Source organism: Phyllobates terribilis, unplaced genomic scaffold (genome assembly GCF_046119375.1).
Source record: "Phyllobates terribilis strain yellow unplaced genomic scaffold, ASM4611937v1 Scaffold_5524__1_contigs__length_51041, whole genome shotgun sequence".
Classification (NCBI taxonomy): Eukaryota; Metazoa; Chordata; class Amphibia; order Anura; family Dendrobatidae; genus Phyllobates; species Phyllobates terribilis.
The window spans coordinates 26,227-51,042 of record NW_027368271.1 but is presented as its reverse complement, the minus strand read 5'-3'; the positions used below and the strand labels follow the sequence as shown (position 1 = coordinate 51,042).

At 38.0% G+C, this 24,816-nt stretch overlaps 1 protein-coding gene across 1 annotated transcript; it reads left to right on the top strand.

Moving 5' to 3' along the window:
• The first annotated feature begins 11 nt into the window (after positions 1–11).
• Positions 12–1,183, top strand: LOC141250278 (uncharacterized). Its single transcript, XM_073669916.1, has 2 exons — positions 12–539; positions 587–1,183. Exons 1-2 carry the CDS (start codon positions 12–14, stop codon positions 1,181–1,183), a joined length of 1,125 nt encoding a protein of 374 aa, XP_073526017.1.
• Positions 1,184–24,816: the final 23,633 nt, after the last annotated feature.

The window sequence follows — 24,816 nt, the reverse complement described above, 5'->3', positions numbered from 1 at the left end:
GCTTCTCGGCTATGGGTCTGATTGATTTCTTCGCCGGATTAGGGCTCATAGAAGATTTGGTGATTGATGTTTGTAAAAAATTCAGAGCGAGTTGGATGGTGATGGATGCTTTGAACCATAAGTGCCCCAATCTCAGATCCCTCAAACTAGGCCATTTCCTTACTCTGTGCAGAGCAATTGGATCGCAACTCGATGGGCTCGCACTCTGCAACCGTCTGACCTCCCTCTCCCTCAAAAACTCACCCGATCTGACCGATTTCAGGCTGATTGCAATTGGGAGAGGATGCTCGGTGCTGAAGAAACTCGAGATCCATGGCTGCAATCATGTCACAACGAGTGGGTTCAGAACCGTATCCTGCCTACTCAGCAAAACCCTAGTGGATGTCAGCATCTCAGACTGCAGAAACCTCACCGCAGAAGTATCTCTACAAGCTGTTGACCCAATCCGCCACCAGATCAAACGCCTACACATCGACTGCGTGTGGGAAGTCATCCAACAACAAGACCTACTGGATCTCAGCGAAGAAGAGATGGAGAGAGTAAAAGAAGAAGAACCACCGATGCATTGCCAGGGGTATGGCCAGAGCTTGAGTTTCTTTCATTGTGGATCCCAGTAGGGGAGAAGATTATCCACCTAACACAAGCCGGGCTAGTGGAATGCCCCAAACTAACAGAGATTCACATCAAAGTGGAAGGAGATTGCAGGCAAAGACCAATACCCCCAATGCTATCATTCGGTTTAGGGCCTCTGAACCGGTTTCCTAATATGGTGAAGATGAAACTGGATCTAGGAGAGACAATTGGGTACGCGTTAACAGCCCCATCAGGTTACATGGACTTGAGCTTGTGGGAAAGGTTCTATCTCCATGGGATAGCGGAGCTTGGGAATCAGTTAAGGGAGCTTGATTACTGGCCACCGCAGGATAGAGACGTGAACCAGAGGAGCCTTTCACTACCTGCTGCTGGATTGCTTGCGCAATGTGGGTCACTTAGGAAGCTGTTTATCCATGGTACTGCGCATGAGCACTTCATGAATTTCTTGTTGAGAATTGGTAATCTTAGAGATGTGCAGCTCAGGGAGGATTTCTACCCGGCGCATGCGGATGATATGAGTACTGAGATGAGGGTTGATTCGTGTTGCCGATTTGAGGAAAACCTCAATCAGAGGGCTATACCGGATTGAGTTTGACTTTGTGTATTTATTCATGTTGACGCTTTTATTGTAAGCCGACTTTGTTATTAATGTCTTATGCTAATCCTGATTACTGAATCAACATGTATTTTTAATTTTCCTCAACTGTTGTCTGTAACAAAGTACACCAAACTTCCAGGCATTCAACTGGAAGTAAACAACAAATTAGATTCAGTTGTTGCTGTATAAAAAAGATCAGTCAACAGTCCTTACATACACACAGGCAAAAAGTCAGGATGTGCGGGAGTAATATTAAACTCCAAATAACCTTTTGGAAAACTGAATGATTGAGCATTACAGAATTCACTTCTTAACTAATCTGAAATGGCGACAATATACTCCCTCCATCTCATAGTGCTCGTTGTATCCCATTTAGATCGTAAATTTATTTGGTTGATTTTAGAAGAGAGATTGATTGAAAACCTGATTTCTTATTAAGTAAAAGAATGAATATATACACTATAAAGAAGGAGTGTAGAGATAATTAAGAGAGCTAATGAAGGAGATAATGTTAATATAGTATATCCCATTATCGGTAACTGATTTGACCAAATCAAAGGTAATAAAAACAATATCTTTTATTCACTAATATGGAAAGAATGCTAACATTTATTCTATTCTCTGTAACTAATTTGACCAAATCAAAGGTAATAAAAACATTATCTTTTATTCACTAATATTGCCCCGCAAGTTAAACGATGCGAAGCTGAGTTGTAACTTGGATGTTAAAGACTCGAACCGCGGCGTGTGCATGGATTTTGTGAAATGTCGGCTAGCTGGTCCGCGGTGGCGATGTAGGTGACCCGGAAAGCGCCTTTCTGCACTTGCTCTCTAACAAAGTGGTAAGCCAATGCGATGTGTTTCATACGAGAGTGGAAAACCGGGTTGGCGCTTAAGCTAATGGTCCCAAGATTGTCACAATATATAACTGGTTCCGCGCCCACCGTATGATGGAGCTCAGTGAACAGAGAACGTACCCAAAGAATCTCCGCAGCGGTGTCGGCGAGCGCTTTGTACTCGGCCTCTGTGGAAGACCGGGCTACTGACCGTTGCTTACGAGAGCTCCACGAGATCGGAGTTGCACCCAAGTATAGGATGTAGCCGGTAGTTGAGTGGTACGTGTCCTTGTCGCCTCCGTGATCAGCACCTGAATATGCGTGGAAAGTCAAGGGGGAGGAAGCGGATATATGAATGCCATTGCTCATGGTAACAACTAAGTAGCGTAAGACGCACTTGAGGCACATTCAGTGGACGTCCGTGGGCTCTTGCATGTACTGGCTGAGTTTATTGGTGGCAAATGCAACACCAGGACGGGTTAATTGGAGGTATTGCAAGCTTCCTACAAGTGTACGGTACTCGGATGGTGAGGGCAAAGGGGTTCCCAAGTCTCGGGTGAGAGTTACCGAAGCAGAAAGTGGAGTTGCTGCAGGGCGTGTCTCGGCCATACCGGCCTTGATCAGCAGATCATGGATATATTTGCGCTGGGAAAGAAAGACGCCATCTTTGCATTTGACGACTTCAACACCCAAGAAGTAATGAAGTGGGCCCATGTCCTTCAAGGAAAACCTTGATGCGAGTCTGCTGACCAAGTGTTCCACCGAATGTGTGCCATTGCCTGTTATGATTATGTCATCTACATAGACGAGAACATAGAGAGTTGTACCTGCGGTGTGGTAGATGAATAGGGATGTGTCCGCCACTGAATTTACGAACTGAAGAGAGATTATAAATGCTCGCAACTCAATGTACCAAGCCCGCGGTGCTTGCTTAAGGCCGTACAAGGCCTTCTTTAGACGACAAATGTGGTTCGATTGAGCCTTATCGACGAACCCTTGAGGTTGCGTCATGTAGACTTCCTCGGTTAGCGTGCCTTGAAGGAAAGCATTGTTGATGTCGAGTTGCCTTAAAGGCCAACCCTTTTCCGTAGCTAGAGCAAGGATTATCCGCATCGTAATAGGTTTGATAACCGGACTGAACGTCTCCGTGTAATCCCATCCGGGGCGTTGGTGGAACCCCTTAGCTACTAGACGTGCTTTGTAGTGGTCAATGGAGCCATCGGGATTATGCTTGATGCGAAAGACCCATTTACACCCAACCAAGTTTTGATCTTTGGTATGTGGTACTAAATCCCACGTCTTGTTGCGCTTGAGCGCGTTAAACACGGATTGCATAGCCGCACGCCAAGCCGGGTCCATGAGAGCTTGTTTGACAGTGTTAGGTTCGGAGGAGGGTTTCACTGCAATACTCAAATTGAGTTTTTGGATGGGTTTGAAGATTTTGTTGCGGGAGCGGGTTATCATACCAGGTCGTGGGTTATGTTGCGGAATTTGGACCGGGGGTATGGAGCCTGGTGTGGTAGTAGCTGGTGATGTGGGAGGAGCGGTGTTTGGGCCTTGTTGTGTAGTTGTGGGGCTGGGTACAGGAGGCGGTAATTGGGCTTGTGGAGTTGTGGCCAAAGTAGGCGCTGGAGCATGTGTTGGTGATGGATGTGGCGTTGATGGGCTGGGCAGGCGATGGAATCAGCTGGAACGATAACGGGCTGGGCTGAGTGGGCTGCTGCAGATCCGAAGCTTGATCAACAGTGACCTGGCGGAATGGAAATTCCTTCTCAACAAATTGAATATGTCTCGAAACAAAAAGCCTGCCAGTTGTGACATCGAGACAATGATAGGCATGTTGATCAGCTGCATACCCTATAAAAACACAAGCAATAGACCTCGAAGATAATTTATGATTAGAATACGAATTTAACCAGGGAAAGCACAAACACCAAAAACACTTAAGCTTATGATAATCCAGATTCTTTTTGAGGAGCTTAGAGTATGGGGACTCCTATTGGAGTATGGGTATGGGAAAACTGTTAATTAGGTAGGTGGCGGTGGTCATGGCATATGGCCAATAGTGGAGTGGGACATTGGAGTGGCTCATAAACCCGTCTCAACAACATGGCGATTACGGCGTTCTGAGATGCCGTTATGTTCAGGAGTGTGTAGAGGTGTAGTATGATGGCTGACTCCCTGCTCATTGAGATAGCCACGTAGCCCCACGTATTCTCCACCATTGTCTGTGTATAGGATTTTTGTTTTGTGGGAAAAGAAGTTCTCAACGAGGTTTTTGAATTTGGGAAAAATTTGCATTACATTAGATTTGCATTTCATAGGATATAACCAAATGTATCTAGTAAAATGAAAAAAAACAAGCAAAAGTATTTGAGACCATCAATAGATAAAACAGGTGAAGTCCAAACATCCGAGAATATGATTTCCAAAGGATAGTGGGACACAAGAGTAGACTCATGAAAGGGTAGTTTGTGACTCTTGCTTATTTGACATGAATGACAATCTGATTGCGGAAATTTGAAATTGCATAACGAGAAATTCTTTTGCAAAAAATGATAAATAGAAGTAGACGGATGGCCAAGTCTATGATGCTAGGACTCCGGGTTATTGATGTGGATGTGGTTGACGGGCGGAGATACGGAGGGCCACATATAGATGCCATTGATGTAGGGGCCTTTAAGCCGGGTTTTGCGAGTCTGTAGGTCCTTCATAGCAAAAGAATCAGGATAAAAAGTTAGAGATGAGTTTGTTGTTTGGTCAATTTTAAAACAAACAAGATATTGTGTTTAATTTCAGGGACAAACAAAACATCAAGCAAAGATATATCATTAAGCTTAAGAGTCCCGGAGTGTGAGATACGCAAACCTGAACCGTCTCCAACATAAAGAGAGTCGGGTCCCGTGTAGGGATGGTAGATGGCCGAGTTATCCAGGTCCTGAGTCACATGATTGGTGGCACCAGAATCGACGAGAAAACCGGCAGAAGTGGAGCCTACAGAGGCTGTATTGGCCTGCGGTGAGCCTGCAAAGCGGTTTGGCTGTTGCGGAACTGGTACGGATGGATGTTGTTGGTTGAAAACCGGACATTGAGGCATCAAGTGGCCCACTGCGCGACACCATTGGCATTTCCCTAGATAGGGTTTGCGATTTTTGTATCTGCCGTCGGGTCGCAGGCCTGATTGGTTGCCCCAGCCGCCGCCACTGGTGTTGTTGGAGGGCGGGCGCTGAGATGATTTCTGAGGCGCGGCGGGTGTAGGTGGGCGCTAGTACTACGGTACATGGAGGGCTGAGAGGGCCGTCGGAATAGGTGGTGCCTGGTGGGTATGCTTAATAGCCAATTCACAGTCCAAGAGCTTCTCGTGAAGTTCGTCAAAAGCGATGGGTGTGTCTTGAGCATTAACACCATCAATCACAGATTGAAATGAGTCATCAAGACCCCGTAAGATGTGGTCCATAACATCTTCTTCGGGCACAGCCGCACCAATGGATGCTAAAAGATCGACAACAAAATTTACGTTATTCATGTATTCAGATACAGATGAGGTACCTTTGATGATTGACCTGAAACGATCTTTGAGTTGCTTCTTGTGCCCACGAGAGGCACATGCGAACGTTTTCTTCAAGGTTGCCCATAGCTCCGTCTAAGTTTTTGTCTGTGTGACTAAAGAAGCCACCGATTCCGATAGGGTGGGCAAGATTGCCCCGTAGATGAGTTTGTCCTACCTTTTCCATGTGAGGAAGGTTGGATTTGTGACAGTGGTGGCCGGAGTTCTGGTCTTGATAGTCTAGGGAGGGGCCGTTAGTGTACCACTCGGGTATTGAAAGAGATCGAACCCTTCTAAGATTGACTCAACTTGACGCTCCGATGTGATGTGGTTGAGGGTTTTGAGAGGGGTAATTGTTGATAGAGAGACAAAGACAAATAGTTTGTCGGTCTCATGAGGATTGGGGATGGTGCACATAGATTCGGTAGCCATCGGAGAGGATCGACGTCCTGTGCTTGAGGTTTTAGGATCTAAATGGCTGATACCATATAAGAGATTGATTGAAGACCTGATTTCTTATTAAGCAAAGAAATGAATATATACACTATAAAGAAGGAGTGTATAGATAATTAAGAGAGCTAATTAAGGAGAGAATGATAAGATTTATCCTATTCTGTGTAACTGATTTGACCAAATCAAAGGTAGTAAAAACAATATCTTTTATTCACTAATATGGAGAGAATGCTAACATTTATTTTATTCTCTATAGCTGATTTGATCAAATCAAAGGTAATAAAAACAATATATTTTATTCACTAATAGATTCTTGGTAATATATAAGGAAAAACATAGTCACGTGGCGTCTTGTTTAATTCGTCTTGATAAATACTTCAATAAATATAATCTTTTTATAATTTATACTAACACATGAGAATAGATATTAACAGTACAAAACATATATCCGTAAGTGTGAAAAAAAACTATGTTATAAAACAAACTAAGTACAAAAAATTTATCACCCAAACAAAATCTTATAGCGGGTACACTAGATTGTCATCACTCTATTTTTTTTTTGAAACTAAGAAAAAATTAGACGGCCTAAACGGGCGGCCAGCCTAGAGCATCCTTACGGATGAGAGCCATGAGCTCTATATCGTCCTTCCACCCCGAATCCCCACCTGGAAGCCCCAGCTTGGCCATGCGGTCTGCCACCCGGTTATTATCCCTGAACACGTGAGAAAAACGAAAAGCAGGACAATTCAATAGATTAAAAAAGATGTCATTAATGGATTGATTAATCTCCCAAGGGCAGAGCCAAATGCCATTAAGCACATTAATTAGGCATAAGTTATCACCCTCAATTTCTACAATAGACAAATTCATTTCTTTAACCCGCTTAGAGGCAAGCCGGAGGGCTAGAGTTTCAACTTGTAAAACAGAGAGGTTTCTTCCAGATTCCTTTTCCATTGCAATAATCGCCCCATTGTCATCTCTCATCACATAACCCCACCCCGCGTCTCCATTTCTGTCAACTGCCCCATCAAAATTAATTTTAACAGTATCCCTCTTAGGTTTAAGCCACACACATTTCCTTTTGGTCCTTCTCTTATGTTTATTCTTATTTTCAGGAAAGGAGATCACCCTATCAATCCCGTCCTTATTTATTAGTTTAGTTATTTCCCAGTTCTTTCTCAAAACATGAATGAATTCCCTAAGATTTTTAATTTTAGAATTGTCATCAGTCTGAAAAACACGTTGATTTTTAAACATCCAGATTGCCCACCAAGTCGTCGCAAGGGTCACCCCTTGCTCCTTTGAGAGGTTCCGGAAGATATTCTTGAGGATGTCTTTAAATGGGAGATTAGTCGTTTGTGTGTTGCGAATTTCTGGGAGTATTAGTTTATCTTGATAAAATATATGTAACTTAGAAACTGGGCATTCAAAAAGCAGATGGACCGCATCTTCCAAGGGATGTGCACAGTTAACACAGTTTGTTGGTACCATTATATTTTTTTAATTAGATTCCCTTTAGAGGGGAGACCATCATGAGCAACTTTCCATAAGAAATTCTTAACTTTAGGATACGTGTCTAATTTTCAAATCCAAGAGAAAGAGTCTGCAGACAAACAAAGTCCTTCCGAAAGGAGTTCGTAAGCAGAGCTCGTGCTAAACCTTCCATTTTTATTTGGAGCCCACATAATTTTGTTTGGAAAATTATTAGTTGGTAGGGGAATTGCTTGTACCAGTTTAGCTCCTTCATCGTTAAATCTCTCATTGATCTTCCCGCAATCCCATTCCTGGTTATTGATAAGGGAGCAGACACACTCCCCTAAAACGGGAACGAACTCAGGTCGTTTATAGTTATTGATATTTTGTCCAAAGATCCAGTTATCCTCCCAGATCCTTGTAGATTCGCCATTACCAAGACACCAGATAAGACCTTTAAAAAATTTATCTCTAATTTTGATCAGTTGGGACCATTGCCATGATTTATTCCTCCCATCACCTTTGTAATCTTTTAGACTTTCATCTTTTAAATATTTCCCCTTCACGATATTAACCCAAATATTCGACGGATCGGCCAGAATTTTCAATAGAAGTTTCATTTGCATGGTTTTATTCATAGTTTCTGCTTTTCTAATCCCAATTCCACCATTCTTCTTTGGTTTTCACACTTTGTCCCACCCAATAAATGGGGAATAATTATCTCCTTTATTCCAAAAGAATCTTCGATTAGTATGGTCCAGTTCTTCGTGAGTGTGTGTGGGAAGCATAAAACTTTGCATAATATAGTTTGGTTTTGCCGACAGATTTGATCTAATGAGTGTAGCTCGACCCTCAAGAGAAAGTGATGAAGCTTTCCATTTTGTTAGTTGATTTTTGCAGGATAAGATGATGTCATTGAAAGTTTCCTTATTTACTCTGCCATTAATAATGGGGCATCCGAGGTACTTCTCAAGAGAGCTAGTGATCGGGATATTAAGGATTGCTTGAATAGTTCGTTTATTTTGGCTGGAAGTTTTCGGCAAAGTTTGAATAGCTGATTTATGATAATTCACACTTTGTCCAGATATCTGACATTAATCCTCAATTATATTTTTGACTGTTTGGCCAGCTGCTTGTTTTGCTTTAGCAAAAATAATAATGTCATCTGCAAATGACAGAAATGGAATGGAGATTTTATTTTTTACAATGGGGAAACCCAAATCTGAATTCCCATTGCTATTAAATTGAATTTTCCCAGCCAAAACCTCAGCACAGAGGATGAAAAGAAAGGGAGACAGCGGGTCGCCCTGACGTAAACCCCGACCCGGAACAAAAATCTCCGTTGGGCCATTATTAACCAGAACCGAGAAAGAAACAGTAGATACACATTCTCTAATCCAATTTATGACCTTTTCATGGAACCCAAATTTAGCCAAAACAGCAAAAAGAAATTCCCATTCGATTTTATCATATGCCTTTTCCATGTCTAGTTTAATAGCCATCCATCCTTCCTTCCCTTTCCTTGCCCTAAAAGAATGGAAAATTTCATGGGCAATGAGAATATTGTCTTGAATCGCTCTCTCTTCGACAAAAACACCTTAGAGAGGATGAATAAGTTTTTGAAGAAGGGGTTTCAGTCTATTTGTGAGAATTTTAGATATAACTTTATAAACCGTTGAACATAGACTAATAGGTCTATAGTGGGTTGTGCTACTCGGATTATCACATTTTGGAATCAAGGTGATAAACATGTGATTTATTTGTTTAAGCATTCTTCCAGAATGGAAGAAGCTTTTAATTGCTCTAGTAACACTGGGTCCTACAATATGCCAATATTTTTGGTAGAATAGAGCTGTCATCCCGTCCGGTCCTGGTGACTTACTTTGTCCAATACTAAAAATTGCTTGTTTAATTTCTGAGTTGGTTATATCCTTCATGAGATAACGGTTATCATTATCATTTACTTCATTGGTAATATATTCCAGGAATTCATTAAGTTTAGTATGATTTATGTTTTGTTTTTTAAACCTATTCTGAAAATCTTTTTTAATTTCATTTCTAATATTTTCGTAGCCAATAATGATCGTTCCTTCAAGAGTACGGATTTCCTTTATTATTTTACGATTTCGTCTTCCCGACGCAATTTTGTGAAAATAACCCGAGTTTGTGTCAATTAATTTAATGTGTTTAACTTTAGCCCTTTGACTCCAATATTTTTTCTGAAAAGAAATTAAACACTCTCTTTTTTTTAACAGTTTGTCCTGGGCATAAATGATGGCCTGATCCGGGTTCTGAAGAATTCTTGATTGAAGATCAATCAATTTTCCTTCAATCTCATCTAATTGTCTAAAAATATTCCCAAAAGTGGTCTTGTTCCACTTTTTTGTCGCCTTTTTAACTTGATATGTCTTTTTCACAAGGTTAAACATTTGCGAACCATGAGAAGCCCCCCTCCAAGCTTGTTTGACCAGATTCTCGAAATCTTTTCGATGTGTCCACATGTTTTCAAATTTAAAGGGTAGAGCTTTAGTATTGCTACCGTTTGTTAAAGTTGTTGAGATTAAACAGTGATCTGACGAAGAGAAGCCGAATTATGTGTAGATATATCAAGGAACCAATTCAATATTTGTGATTGAACCAGAATTCTATCTAATTTTCATATGTATTATCTATATCTATTCTATTTTTCCTCCACGTAAATCGATTGCCCGAAAAGGGAATTTCAAAAAGGTCACACACGTTTTTAAATTTTATTAATCTTTCAAATCTATGATTACCCGGAGGAGCACCACCCTGTTTATTATCAGCCGGAGATGCAATTTCATTAAGATCCCCTATAATTAAACAAGGTATCGGGGAGTTATTGATAAATCCCATAAGATCTTTCCAGAAAGCCTCCTTTTCCCCCGCCCCAGGCGGGCCATAAACAAAAATAATTCTGAAGCTGATATTTTGGCTTAAATTTTTTATCTTCATCGCGATAAACCTGTTAAAAGAAGCGACGATCTCGCATAACTCATCAACTAACTGATATCCTTTCCATAAAAGACATATTCCGCCCGCAAACCCCATCGAGGGAACCACATGATAATTATCAAAACCCGCTTTGCGCCAACAATTCCTAGTGGGTCCCGAAGCAGATTTAGTTTCCACCAACGCTAACATATTAATTCTATTAATCTTACAAATTGCCTCTATTTCCGCCCAAAAATTCTTCCTTCCAAAACCCCTATAGTTCCATAGACCTATTTTCATTAAAACATATTTATTAGGTGTTTTTTTTCCAATTCATAATTTTATGTGATAGTGAAACCAAACTACCACTTTTTTACTTGGAATAACCATATGCTCAAGTTTGAGCTTAGGCTCCATTGTTTTTTCTTTAGAAACCATAAGTTCTATCCACTTAGTGAAAGAGTTTGTAGCTCGAAATTGTTTCCTACTAAAGAGGTGTTCAAAACCTAGGTTATTTTCCCACTTAAAATTCACATTAACAATACCAACATCATGATTCATTAAATTTGCCATGCTCCGTTTCTCCATAGAATGGTTCACAAAAAACAAACTAGAAATACCACAGGGGCATACGAGGCCATAGTTATACAAACCAAACTTTTTACATACATAACGATTAGTCATGGAAATCGGATAACCATACATATTGTTCCTGATAGTAATAAAATGGGACCCGGACGATTTAAACTTAGACCTTGTAATCATAGAAGATAGGGGAGGACTACCACGTCTCCCGGACAAAAGCCGATTTCCTTTACTAATCATAGGTACACTGGAGTTTACTTCTTGTTCCTCTTGCTCTCCATCACCAAGGACGAAGCAGTATCTTCCATTCCGTCCATCATTTTCCTCTTGCTTGAAGTTGATTTAGTAGGCTATCCTTATTCACTTCAAGATTACCCAGTTTGACCCGAACCGAGGCCGCAGAGTTAATCGATTGCTCAGTTTGGTGAGTCGAGAGCTCACGGTTCTTTTCCTCTTCACATTCGCCTCCTTGGTTACCATTGATGAAGTCCTCGAGGTCCTTATCAAAAAATGGAGTGTTAGTGTCAAGAAGCAGCGGCATATTGCCGGCCCCGAAATCCATTTCTCCCGAAAATTCACAGCCGTCGATGTCCAAGAGGTCGTCCATCATCATATCATCAAATTCGTTGTCCTCAAATTCAACTTCGTCTATGTCATCATTATATTCATCCGCTGCTTTCAGACAAAGTTCTTGAGTCGTGACTTCGTCTAGAGCAATATTGGTATGAGGTTCGTCCGATCAATTGTTAGGGCCCGGACCGCCCCTAGGCACCTCAGCAGATCCCTGCCCTTCACATACAAAAACAGCAAAACACCCAGTTTCCAAGTACCTTAAATACATAGTACATATTCCTAACAAAAGATTTTCCCATTTGGATATAGTAAAATTTATACCTTTGATCAAGGTGCTTTCAGCAGACCGAACTTTGTAGCAAAGATTTGCATCACAAAGCGGGAGAGCAGAGGCTAAAAAACAGGAACAAACTACACTTAGTCCACAGTTTGCACAGTAAGGTTTAGAAACACACCAATGAGAGAAAGTGGAATAAAACAGAAATTTAACAAATATTATTTGGTCACAGCCATCAGTCCATACATAGGAGCCAAAGGAATTGATACCACAATTAAGAGCAAAGTTTAGGGAGATACCAATAGCCTTCCCTTTTCCTTTTTCCTTTCTCATTTCTTCCTCTTTATTCCCATCCAAGAGGATACCATCTGCTAAGTAACAAACAGAGAGGATTAGGCAACAGAAGTAAAAAAAAAGTGCCTATTAGTCCATAAGACATGTTAATATTGTAAATATTTGTTAGCCAGGGGATAAACGCACCAGAAACGGCGATAAGAGATGGGGCCTCCACAAATTCACCCTCATTTAGAATGAACTGACTAATTTCGTCGGAGTCCTCGGATTTGTAAGTGATACTGATGCCACCACGTCCCGAAGAATACAGATTACTGCTCGGGTAAATAGGCTTTGATTTAGGATAAATGGTTTTATTGTTTTTGCCCATCATTTTCCAATTACCCGTCTCCAAAGATTCCCCACCTCCTTCCATAGATTTGGAAGAAGGTTTTTTGCCTTTGAGGTTAAGCATCGGGATAGATCCACTTTTATTCGGACAATCCTTGAAGACGTGAGATAACTTGCCACAGGCCCCACAACCCGCAGAAAAGTCATCAAACCAAAGCGAGAGTCTGATTTGGTTAAAATGCTCATCAGGAACAATGATGCTTTTTCCAAACGATTTCTCGGTATCGGTGTTGATGCAAAATCTTGTGAACATGTTCCAACGCTCACTATTGTGTGTGGGGTCCATCTTGAGGAATTTACCAATGTGACAGCCCTCAATAATATTCTCGAGGGCGTCCGCATTCGCAAATTCCTCCGGGAGATAGTGGAGCCTGGCCCATAAGTCAAGTTTGGAAAAAGATTCTGTGGTAGGATCAAAGCCCGGGCACCATTGTTTCAATAAAAGCAATTGGCTGAAAAAATGATAGGGTCTATTTTTCCAAACCAGTTCAAAATCCATCTGCTTTGAGAAGGCTATCTCAAACCACCCTTTTTTCAAAATAGTAAACGTTATTGTTCCTTTGATAGGTTTCCATTCGAATCTCATTTTAGCAAATAATCTTGGGAATTCCTTGGGATCACCCACAAGGAACCCCACAAGGGTGAGCAATTTCCTTTTCCTCCCATTTTCCCTTGAAGCAACCAGTTTTTTAAACATTTCTGTGGGATCGAAAAAAGAAGAACCAACCCCCCCTTTCTAGCTTTGAGACTTTGAACATTTCCACTCAATGAAAAGTTTGTGTTTTGAGTTGTTGGTGATTTGTTACTTTGAGTAGAACCACTCAAAGGAGAGTTTGTATTTGGATTAGTTTGAGATTTATTCCTCTTTTTTCTTTCCATTTCCTCTTTAGCAGTGTTCAGATTGAGTCTAGCATGATAAAAAAGGAGGATACCTGAACACTTTCCAACCAGTTTTTCCTTTCCCTTTTCTTCCCCACTCATGATTCCCACTTCAATCGTGCAACAGCTCCTCTGGAAGTTGACAGGGACGAGTGAGTTTCCATGGTTTGTGTATACTGCTATTTATATCAACCAGTTGAAACTCAAAATGACTTATTTTATTCCTATAACCCTTATAATTCCAGTAAGATATTTTAGAAATCAGACCACAAAAAAACGAGCAAGATCTCAACAGATTAGAGTGGTTACAGAGAGGAGATGTGATTTTGTTACCTTGGTTCCTGTTTATGATTTGGTAAACAGAGAAAGGACGGCTGCAGAAGCCCTCCTTCTCCCGACGCATCAGAGCCTGCGTGTGATAATAACAAATAGTATAAGGCAGAGAGAGATCAGATAGCAGAAAAACCCCCTCCATCAACATCACCGACAACCGCCGGAAATCAGGGGCAAAACACTGCTCCTCCAGGGGAGCAGATAAATCACAATCATGCTTATAGCTGGGTAGACTCATATAGTAGGTAAATCTCAAGAGACTCCGGGCTCCGCGCAACCAAGGAGGTGGTAGTAGGGGTCGGTGAGATCCGAAGAACAGATGGCTCAGAAACCCCCCCCAGACCACCCCTTTTTTAATATACATATCGGGTTCAGACAGGAAAACGAATCTCATATTCGATTCATTTCACAGAGAACGAATCACTTGATGGAGAGAGGAAACCCCACACTAGAACAGATCTAGCAGGGCGATTAGGGTACCTATCGGTGATAGGGCGAGCAGATTAGGGGATTAGGGTTCGTGAAAAGTTGAGAGAGCCGAAGGAGAAAGAGAGAGTTTTTACGAGGGTCCGGTTGGTGGGAATACAAATGTTATCTTTAGATTGTCATCACTCTATAAAACAGCTGTAGACATTAAGCCAATGATTTAGGAGTAGAAAAGGATCTGACCATAAAACATGATTTCAATAACTCATCAAAAGAACTAAGAGACAACTCTTTAAATGAAAAGTGAATTTTATTTCTTAAGCAGGAAGTATTCAACTAATTGAGATTAATTTTTAGTCTAAATTTTATTATTATAAAATGTTTTCTTCTCTGACAAGGTATTTGCAAATAAATTAATGGTATACATAAACTTCTGTAATAAGGCCTCTAATAATATTTGCTTTTAAGAACAACTCCTCTCTTTGAATAAAACTATTATGGAAAATCGTTACTAAACCAAATTCCTTAAGCTATCAACAATGAATTGGGATCGGCTGAAATTAGAGTTTAACTTTTAATATGGGAACTCCTTTTAGCCATTGGATCAAAGAAAACCAATGACTCATATATGCTCTCGCTGGTTTTAATTGAACATGAGTATTTTCGTCCTTTCCCTTGATATTGGATATCCTCTTTCCATCGTTCCTGCACGCCTCCTCTCTCTCGCACCCACTATTGGAGCAATTTTGATTCTTCAATTAGGTCTCTCTCTCGTACCTCATTTTCAACTACAAATCAAAGTGGTAGAAACACCAATTTGTTGAGGTTTGTCAAATTTGACATATGCATAGTATAGAGGTATGGATCCTTTCACAAGATAAAGCTGTAGAAGCCTCACTGGTCTTTAGTTTCCATGCTGCAAGTGAGGTAATTGATGACATTAATTTTATTTCATGCATCTAGTACGAGTTGATTTGGATGAATCGGTGATGAGTTTAACTTAATTAAAAATCTAATAACACTTTCCTACAACTTGTTCAATGGGTTGTTTGAGAGAGATTTGTGTTTGGCCCAAGGACAACGAAGAACAATGGATTTGATAAACATTAATTCATGGCCCTCTTAATCTATGATTTTTTTATATTGATCATGTTTGAAAAGTCTCTCAATTTTTATGTCATTTGTCTTTGATCTGGGTGGAGACTTGATAATGATAATAGGTCGTTGTAAGTGTTAAAGAAACTTCTAGTTATTGATATTGATTGTAATTTCAGTTGATAATGGAAATGATTGGACAAGTCATATGTTTCAAGAATTGGTGATGGCTACAACATCTATATATTTTGTTGGTTCTCACGTGGAGCTGTATTATGAGGCTAGCGGAACTTATTTGCTAATTTGGTTTGCTAATCAATCTTTTAGCAAGTAGCATCAAATCTTATTGGGTGTTTAATCATGTGTCAATGCTACATGATTTTAGTGATACTAGTGTTTGGCATATTAATCTTTCAAGGTTGAATTTTGTGGAGAATATATAGTCCTATTGATTTATCAATAAGGTTGATTTTCCTTGCTACACTAGTTTTTTTTATCTCAGTTCAACTACTGTTTTCTTATGCCCAAGACACATTTTTTTGGAGTCATAGAAGTATGAAAAATCTAGCTTTACTAGGTGTAGGATACTACATCTTTTTATCATTGTTGGTTATGCTTTGTAATTAAGGTTCTCTATTTACTGAATTTGCTAATTTTCAACCACATGTAAACTATAGTTGTTGATATTCTATTGAATAGTGTGCTTACTTGACTAAGTCGGAAATGTCAACCACCACGACTACAATGTTGAGAATGTGTTGGATCTGAAAAACCCGTCGAACTTTGGGGGTTTGGGCAATGAGTATAATAGCTTATGTCTTAGTCTTTTGTTTGGTTCAAGCTTTGATTACTTGTGCAGATTTTAGCATATACTGTTGATGTCAAGTGTTTGGTTCAACACATGAATTAACTACATTTTCTAAACATTCATTTATGATTTATGAACACTGTCATTTAAATCGTGAACATTCCACTATATTATTTTAGTATCCACTTTTAACTTCGTTGAGAGTTGAGATTATTTTATTGGTTATATTTTAACATTGCTATTGAAGTAACCTAATAGATTCAGATATGAACATGATATACAAAGATGACATTGATGTTGCGTATGAAGTGTTTCTTTCTTATCAACTTTGGTACTATTACTTGTGAAAATTGTATCGAATAATTGAACATCACAAGCTGAAAATGAACGTATTAGTTGTAATGAACCTGAATACTTAAATAATTAACAAGTTGTATATAATATTGAACTAGATTAGACAATTTCTGAATATTCACATAATTTTACAGTGTAACTTAAAATAGTAACCTACACATGCAATTTTATACTCCAACCATTCACAAGTTAGTCTGCAATACTAGTTGTGGTTGTGGTTTAAATAATTAACAAGTTGTATATAATATTGCCCACTCTATTCGCACATTAGTCAAATTCCTTATTGTTCATACAATGATTCAAGGCAAAACCTCATTAAGTCATTGTGCCTTGACTTCATTGTGGTTGTGGTTTGCCGACTTTAGACGGTTGTCTTTTAGAGGGAAGATTGGTAATTTCTTCCATTTGCACTACTCGCTTCCCTTTCTCCTTTCCATTCTTTGTATTTTTCCCTTGAAGAGTAACAAAATCATACATCATATTTGTTAGTATCTCTTCCACATATATACTATCCGTCTTACCATACCTTATCAGAAAAATGAATGCACACATTAGTTGTTGATTAAACATGGAATCATATAGTTTGAACATTATAGAACCCACATGATTTACAATGCATACATTTTTGAACTCGGACTACTCAATCATAAACACATAACACAAATTCATGAACACCAATATGACATAATCAATTTTGGATCATATTTATGAAGATCAACATGAACCTGGACTAATCAATCATGAACACATAGTAAGAATCCATGAAAACACAATATGATATCATGAATTTTGAATCATACTCATGAAGAAGTGCATGAACGTGGACTACTCAATTATGAGCATATACAAATAATCCATGAATACAATATGTCATGTTCCATTTTGTATCATAGTCATAAATAATAACATGAACTTGAAAAAAACCAAGAATCCATAAACCTAGAAACAAGAAAGAATTGTGTATCACAAAAATGCTTAATCATGAACACAAACTATGCATTATAATACATGAACACACACAATAAGGCATCATAAGTTTTTGGATCATAACATGAATAAAAGAATGAACATGTTCTCCTAAATAATGAACAAAACACTAGTATTGATAAACCTTAATATTATAAACATGCTTACCATAGATAAGAAAATGAACATGGAATCCTCAATAATGAGCGTAACATTAGTATTCATGAACCTAGAACTATTTCATAACCACTTATATATCATATACATGAATAGTACAACAAACATGAAATTTTAAACAATGAACAAGAAGTTATGAAGAATGAACATTGAGTTCTAAATAATGAACATTTACATCCATGGACCTTTATACTATACATATATAATCATGAACAAGACAATGAGCATTGATATATAAATAATGAACACTAAACTAGAATCCTTGAAATCACAACCAACATATTAACAAAAAAAATTGTACATCAAGTGGTCACATGCTATACGCATAATCATGAACACTATGATGGAAATCATTACTGTGAACATATATTTGATCAATGCAATGACAATCAAGTAGCAAAACCACTCCAAGACTTAGAGGTTGCTAAAGTGAACTGACATCAGAAGAAGTTGAGGGAATAGAGCCAATTCTTGAAGAAAAGAAGCTGAGCAAGGAAATGATGATGTTGTCCATGAAGTTGTAATTCCCGAGCAAAACCAAGGGTTCACTATTGAAAATTCAAACCTTCTCTCAGGGACCAACTATTTTGATGACAATGATCCTCAAGACCCAAATTATATTCAACTTGTACATGAATAAGTGGATCATGATCTATATGATGTTATAGAAGGTATATGGGTGATTATTCTCAAATGACTGAACATGGTCACCTTTTTCATTGTTTTCTCCATGATCGTCCTCTTGCAAAAGAAGATGAGGGAAAGGATGCTGCTGATTTGACCTGAGACAAAGAGAAAAATACGGATGATGCCCATATTACCGAAGAGAAAGAGAAGTTGAGGTCTGTCAAATAGAAATGAAAGGAAGTTGCTGCTATTCGAGGTTAAGGAAGTCGTCAAAATAAAACAAATCTAGTCAATTTTTTGATGGTAGTCCATGGCTCAAAGAACCGAAAAAGAGTCGGCTTCCCAATAAACGTCGTTACTCCTTCTATGATAACAAAGACCGTAACGAATTCTATGAATAGTACAATGAGATGTTGACATTTAACTCCTTTTTCATTTCACTTTCTCGTAATAATTTTCTAATTTTTAATTCACTATTTTTTTGTTTAGTGATGAGAGTGCAACGATAATTGGAGGTGAAACACGTCTTCACAAGCATTTTTTTGATATTCTTCTGCCACTCAGATCTTGGCTTAGCAAAGACGTAAGTGTTCTCTTACGACACTTTTTCTTTTGGCATATGATGACAGTATTAACATTGTGATGACACATTAGTATGTGATGGTACTTCTAGTTGTGATTTCAGTTTTAATAATGTGATGACACTTTTAGTTGTGATTTCAAATTTAATAATGTGATGACAATTTCAATATTTGATGACACTTTTTCGTATGTGATGAAACTTTTAAATAATACGATCATGACATTACTTTCTCATTTTTGTATGTGATAACACTTTTTCGTATGTAATGACACTTTTAGTATTTGATGAACACTTATAGTTGGGATTTTAGTTTCAATAATGTGATGACACTTTTAGTTGTGATTTTAGATTTAATAATGTGATGACACTTGTTCGTATGTGATGACACTTTTAGTATGTGATGAAACTTTCAATAATATGATCATGACATTATTTTATCATTTTTGTATGTGATGAAACTTTTTGTATGTGATGACACTTTTTAGTATGTGATGACACTTTTATTATGTGATGACACTTCTAGCTGTTATTCCAATTTTAATAGTGTGATGACACATTTAGTTGTGATTTTAGATTTAATAATGTGATGACAGTTTTAGTATGTGATGACACTTTTTTATACGTGATGACACTTTGAATATTGTGATGAAACTTTTAAAAATACGATCATGATATTATTTTATCATTTTTGTTTGTGATGAAACATTTTCATATGTGATGACACTTTTTGTATGTGATGAAACTTCTAGTTGTGATTTTAGTTTTAATAATGTGATGACAGTTTTAGTATGTGATGACACTTTTTTGTATATGATGACACTTCTAGTTGTGATTTTAGTTTTAACAATGTGATGACACTTTTAGTTATAATTTCAGATTAAATAATGTGATGACAATTTTAGTTTGGGATGACATTTCCTATGTGATGACACTTTGAATATTGTGATGAAACTTTTAATAATACGATCATGATATTATTTTATCATTTTTGTTTGTGATGACACTTTTACGTGTGTGATGAAACATCTAGTTTTGATTTCAGTTTTAATAATGTGATGACACTTTTAGTTATGATTTCAGATTTAATAATATGATGATATTTTTAGTATGTCGTTACATTTTCTACTCCATGACAGTAAGAATTGTTTTCTAATGACAACTACTTCTTGTGGTGACACTTTCTATTAATGTTGTGATACTATTTTATTATGTGATGACAACATATACAAGAAGCTCTTTCCTACATGCGTAAGAGAATCAGTAACGAGCCAGACAAGTTCAAGAATGTTGTTCTTGTAGATTGGATGTGGTACAAGTATTTTAATAAAAAGATGGTAGAAAAGTACCTGAATGGCGAGGAATGTATCCTAGATACCTTAAATGACTATTTTACTGGCACAAGTCCCGAGTTTTTTGGAAAGTCGCAGTATCATGGTGTGACAACTATTTACTCACCATATATGTCTTAAAAGAACACTAAGCACTTTGTTGGCATAGAGTTTTAGTTGGTTCGCTCCAGAGTAAGAATGATGGATTGTTTCTATTGGTTCTACTATGATGACGAGCTTGTAGAACTACTCCAACTCATTTGTAAATTTCTTTCAATTCCGATGAAGAAGATAGGCAGATTTGATCATCTTGGAAGTTTAAGTGAAGAATTTACCATCTTCAGAGAGCTATCTATCACAAGATGTTAACGGGTAAATTTAAATTTCCTACATGTATTAACTTTCACACAACATACTTTTACTAACTTCTTTTTTCTTTTATATTTTTCATTGACAATTGTGGCATTTTTACAATCAGGTACATCGAACACGTTGTATTCGATAGAAGTATGAAGGATTTAGACAAAGATTATCAAAAGGCACATATAGAAAGTTTGCCATTGATGTGTTCAAGCAAGAATGGGTGTGGTACCTTTTATCCACAAAGTAGATGTAATTTAATGTTATGTGATTAAAATTTATGATTCTAAATGTAATAAATGTTTATAGACTATTTAACCTGAAACAGTATTGATGTTACTTTGAAGACACTAATTATAGTCAACACATTACGATGACACTGTAGGTGATGACAATGTCTTGGTGACACTATGTGTTAACAATTTTCTCGTTGAAATTATATGTGATGTGACTATTGATTGATACACTGTCTTTTTGGTCACACTATGATGACACTTCTTAATTGATGTCATCAATGCAGGTCCTCGCGGACAACCTTGAAGAACAGAGTAAACCTAATGAAAAAGGATGTGATAATATCAAAGCAAATATTTTGGGAAGAAGGTGTTAGGATGCTTGATGATATAGAGAAGAAAGAGATCCATAAGAAGAAGTCAATGAAGAATTGTAATTCTAGTGCTAGTGATTGTACACCTAAGTTTAGTTTAGGAATATATAAGTTTTTGTTGTGATGACAGTTTACTTGATGACAGTTTTGTTATGATGACAACTTATGTGAAGACATCTTATGTGATGATAACTTATTTTGTGATGCCATTGTAGTTGATGATAGTTTTGTTGTGATGACAGTTTATGTGACGACAATTCTTTTGTGTTTTCGGTTTCTTTGTGATGATAGATTTTTGTCATTAGAGTTAAATAACAGTTTTGATGACACTTGATTTTTGTTACAACTTAATAGCCTTGACAACACTCAAATAGATAGAACTGCAATCAGTTGATAGATGAAATCTAGCAGTTCATATACACACTCAGAGTATTTCTATTCAAAATTAAAACAATATGTAGTAACATCTTTGTGATGACAATATACAGTAATATCTTGCTATATTTGATAACATCCAAAAAAACATATATGATGAAAGCTAAACGTATTACTATTATCTTTCATCTAGTGACAAACCCACTTTGATGACATTATTTGATGACATATTACTCTAATCCACTTGCATCATAGCGTTCTTACTACTTGGTGGTCTGAACTGCGCAGGATGTCTTGTTGTGTCCCATATTTCTACATTCCCCACACTTGATGGGCTTCCTTTTATTCTTGATGAAACTTATTCTAATCTCCATTTCAGAAAGAAATATTCTCTTCTTTGGCCTCCTGGTTTGTTTGTTCATGAATGGTGGATAACAAGCTATGCTTGCGATATCATTGGGGACAACCCATTGTGACCTCATAGGCACCGAAAATATAGTTTCCTAGTATGAATTTGCCCAACTAGAATAGAGATGATACCTACTTATAAAATCAGTAATATTACCCTTAACCTTTTGTATAACAACAATTGTATGCGATCTAAATCAAATACTTTAGCTGTAGTCTTTCGTGCTAGATCCACTACACCGGTAAACTTTCCTCCAATAGCCTCACTTTGCACTTTATTCAACATCTTTACTTCGTATCTCGATTACTCTTTACACATTTCGTCCGCTAATTTTTATACATGATGAGGCAATTTATTTGTGCTCTTTTCAATAAGGTTTCTTCGTTTAAAAAATCACCTCGATTGCAAATCTCTTGTGCACTCCAACACAGCCACAAGTTGGTATGATCAAGCTTCTTGCAATATTGAATTTATACTTTCTTAGTTGTTTGTTGTCATAATCTTGTATCTTTCACTTGCATTCACAATCATTAGTAAAGTAGTAAAGTTAATTGATGATGACTTTTAAATTTTGTACAATGAATAACAACGTGATGTATAATGTAATAGACTCTGATGACATTTTTAACAATATATTATGTGTCATCCACACTATAGTACAATCTGATGACACTTTTTACGTAGTACAAGGTGTCATCAGTATAAATAAAGTGACACTATTGCAAAACAGGTGTTTAGTGACAAATATATCCGTTTCTAATCACTTGTAATCCATTACCAAAAACACTTAACAAAAATACCCATCGCCAACCATCTCCTCACGAGACCGGAAGGCGATGTTTTTGCAACGAGACGTTACTCTCCAATTGCCTCAATTGGGAGCCTTGACTATCAACAGATTTGCGACGGGATTTTATGATGACATTCCGTCGCTAATCTGTCGCAAAAAATTGGGATGGCTCCCAGTTGAGGGATTTGGTTATGGACAGTTGGTTTGAGATAGAGTGTGTAACTAGCTAGCTCAATCATTCCGCTTGTTTTGATGATGATAAACATAAGTATTTGTTGTCCATTGTGTTTGATAAGCTTTCTAGGAATAGCTCAAGGATTTAGGAGAGTATCTTTGACACAACCAGACTAGCTTAGTCTATGTAGAGACTAGTTTGAGGCCTAGCGGGGAAAGCGAGTCTCGCCAAGGCAGTGTTGAAGAAATAAAAGAAGAAAATAAAGACCCAGGTGATGAGTTGTGAAGATGGAAGGACTAACTAAAGCAAAGAGAGTCGCTGCGAGCTAGTGGATTGCGCTTCAAACTCAGAGAGAGTGTACAAGTGATCAAGTGCCAAAGAGAGAGTCCTACCAAGGAATCCTGCACCAGCGCGTAGTGAATTCGGGCGCAGTGAAAAGAAGGCCGAGAAGATATGGATAGGGGAATGTGCGATTTCTACCAATGGATAGTGATGAACGGGGATCGCCAAGCTGGACGAATGAAGGAAGCGCAAGTGGTGTGGAGAGGATTGCCAACATGGAAAAAACGGTTAAACAAGAGAAGAAGCACAAATGCTTGTGGAATCGTTGATGTGCTGCAAGGAAGGTTCGGTCACGGATTGCCAACGTGAACTTCTTCATTGCCATAGATTATAGGATTTTCTTTACTTGGAGAATAGGTTTTGAAATGCTATAAATATGTGCAATAGGTGATGTTAGGCACATGAGCTGAAAAGAGAAAAAGAGAGATAAAGGCTTTAGAGAGAAAGCTAGAGAGCAGAGTGCTTAGGGAAAACCTCGCTTGCTGAGAGGAGAAAGAAAGAGCAAATTGGTAATAGTGTTAGTTAGAGGAAAGTTACTCTTATCCAAAGGTCGCGTGAGGTTAGTGTGTTGTCTAAATCACCTTGAGAGTGGAAAGGATCACTTGTATTAAGCTGACGTAGATGTGTTGAGAGAGAGTGTTACAAATTGTTGCAATTACTGTTGATTAATATAATCTAATTACTGGTGAGTTTATTGCAAGCTTAGTAGAAGCTTAGGGTTCTCACCTTGGGAAAATATGTGCATTTGAGCCGAACTTATCATTTAACAATCTTAAGTTCAAAGTATTGTAGTTAATCTCCTCTTCCGCAACCCTAACACACTAGCTTACTAGCTTGTTGTGTTTATCTTGGAGATTAGACTCGCTTAAACGTGTTTTCAACTTTCATATCTTTAAAACACTTAAGCGAGTTGATCGTGCTACTCTTTTATAAGTGATATCCAATCAAAGCTACTTGATCCGTTCATAGATAAAGTATAAAACCTGCAATTGGTATCAGAGCTTTGGACGCTCATTTGCATTGATTCCTACTCTCTAGTCTGAATCATGGGCACGACAAAAATGTTTTCTACCTAGGAATCTCTTTAGTTAAGCTTCATATCTTAGCTGAGGGTGAACTAGGATGGTGGCTCACTATGACTAGGAATCATATCCAACAAACTAACTATCAATGTTGGAGGATCATTGACAAAGGTGAAGAAACACTCAAGGATGAAACAGACACATATAAATGGGGACCAACAGAGTATGCTATGCTAGAGAAGAATGCAAAGACGAAGAAACTCATTTTAAATGATCTCTCTCAAAAGGACATCGACAAAATCATGTCACTACTCACAAAGAAGCTCATGTGGAAAGCTATCATAGATATGCACAATGGTAGTGAGGATGTGAAGAAAAATCGTGGATTCGAGCTCCAAAGGGACTTCCATTCGTTTAAAACCGAGTCTATTTCAGATTATCATTCTAGGTTTCAGGTTCTATGTGACAAGATGTCCTTCGCAGGACTGAATGTACAACCCTGGGAACTCTCTTTTGCTTTTATCCATGGTGTTAACGCTAAATTTGATACAACCAAACGTATAATTCTAATGACAAAAGAAACGA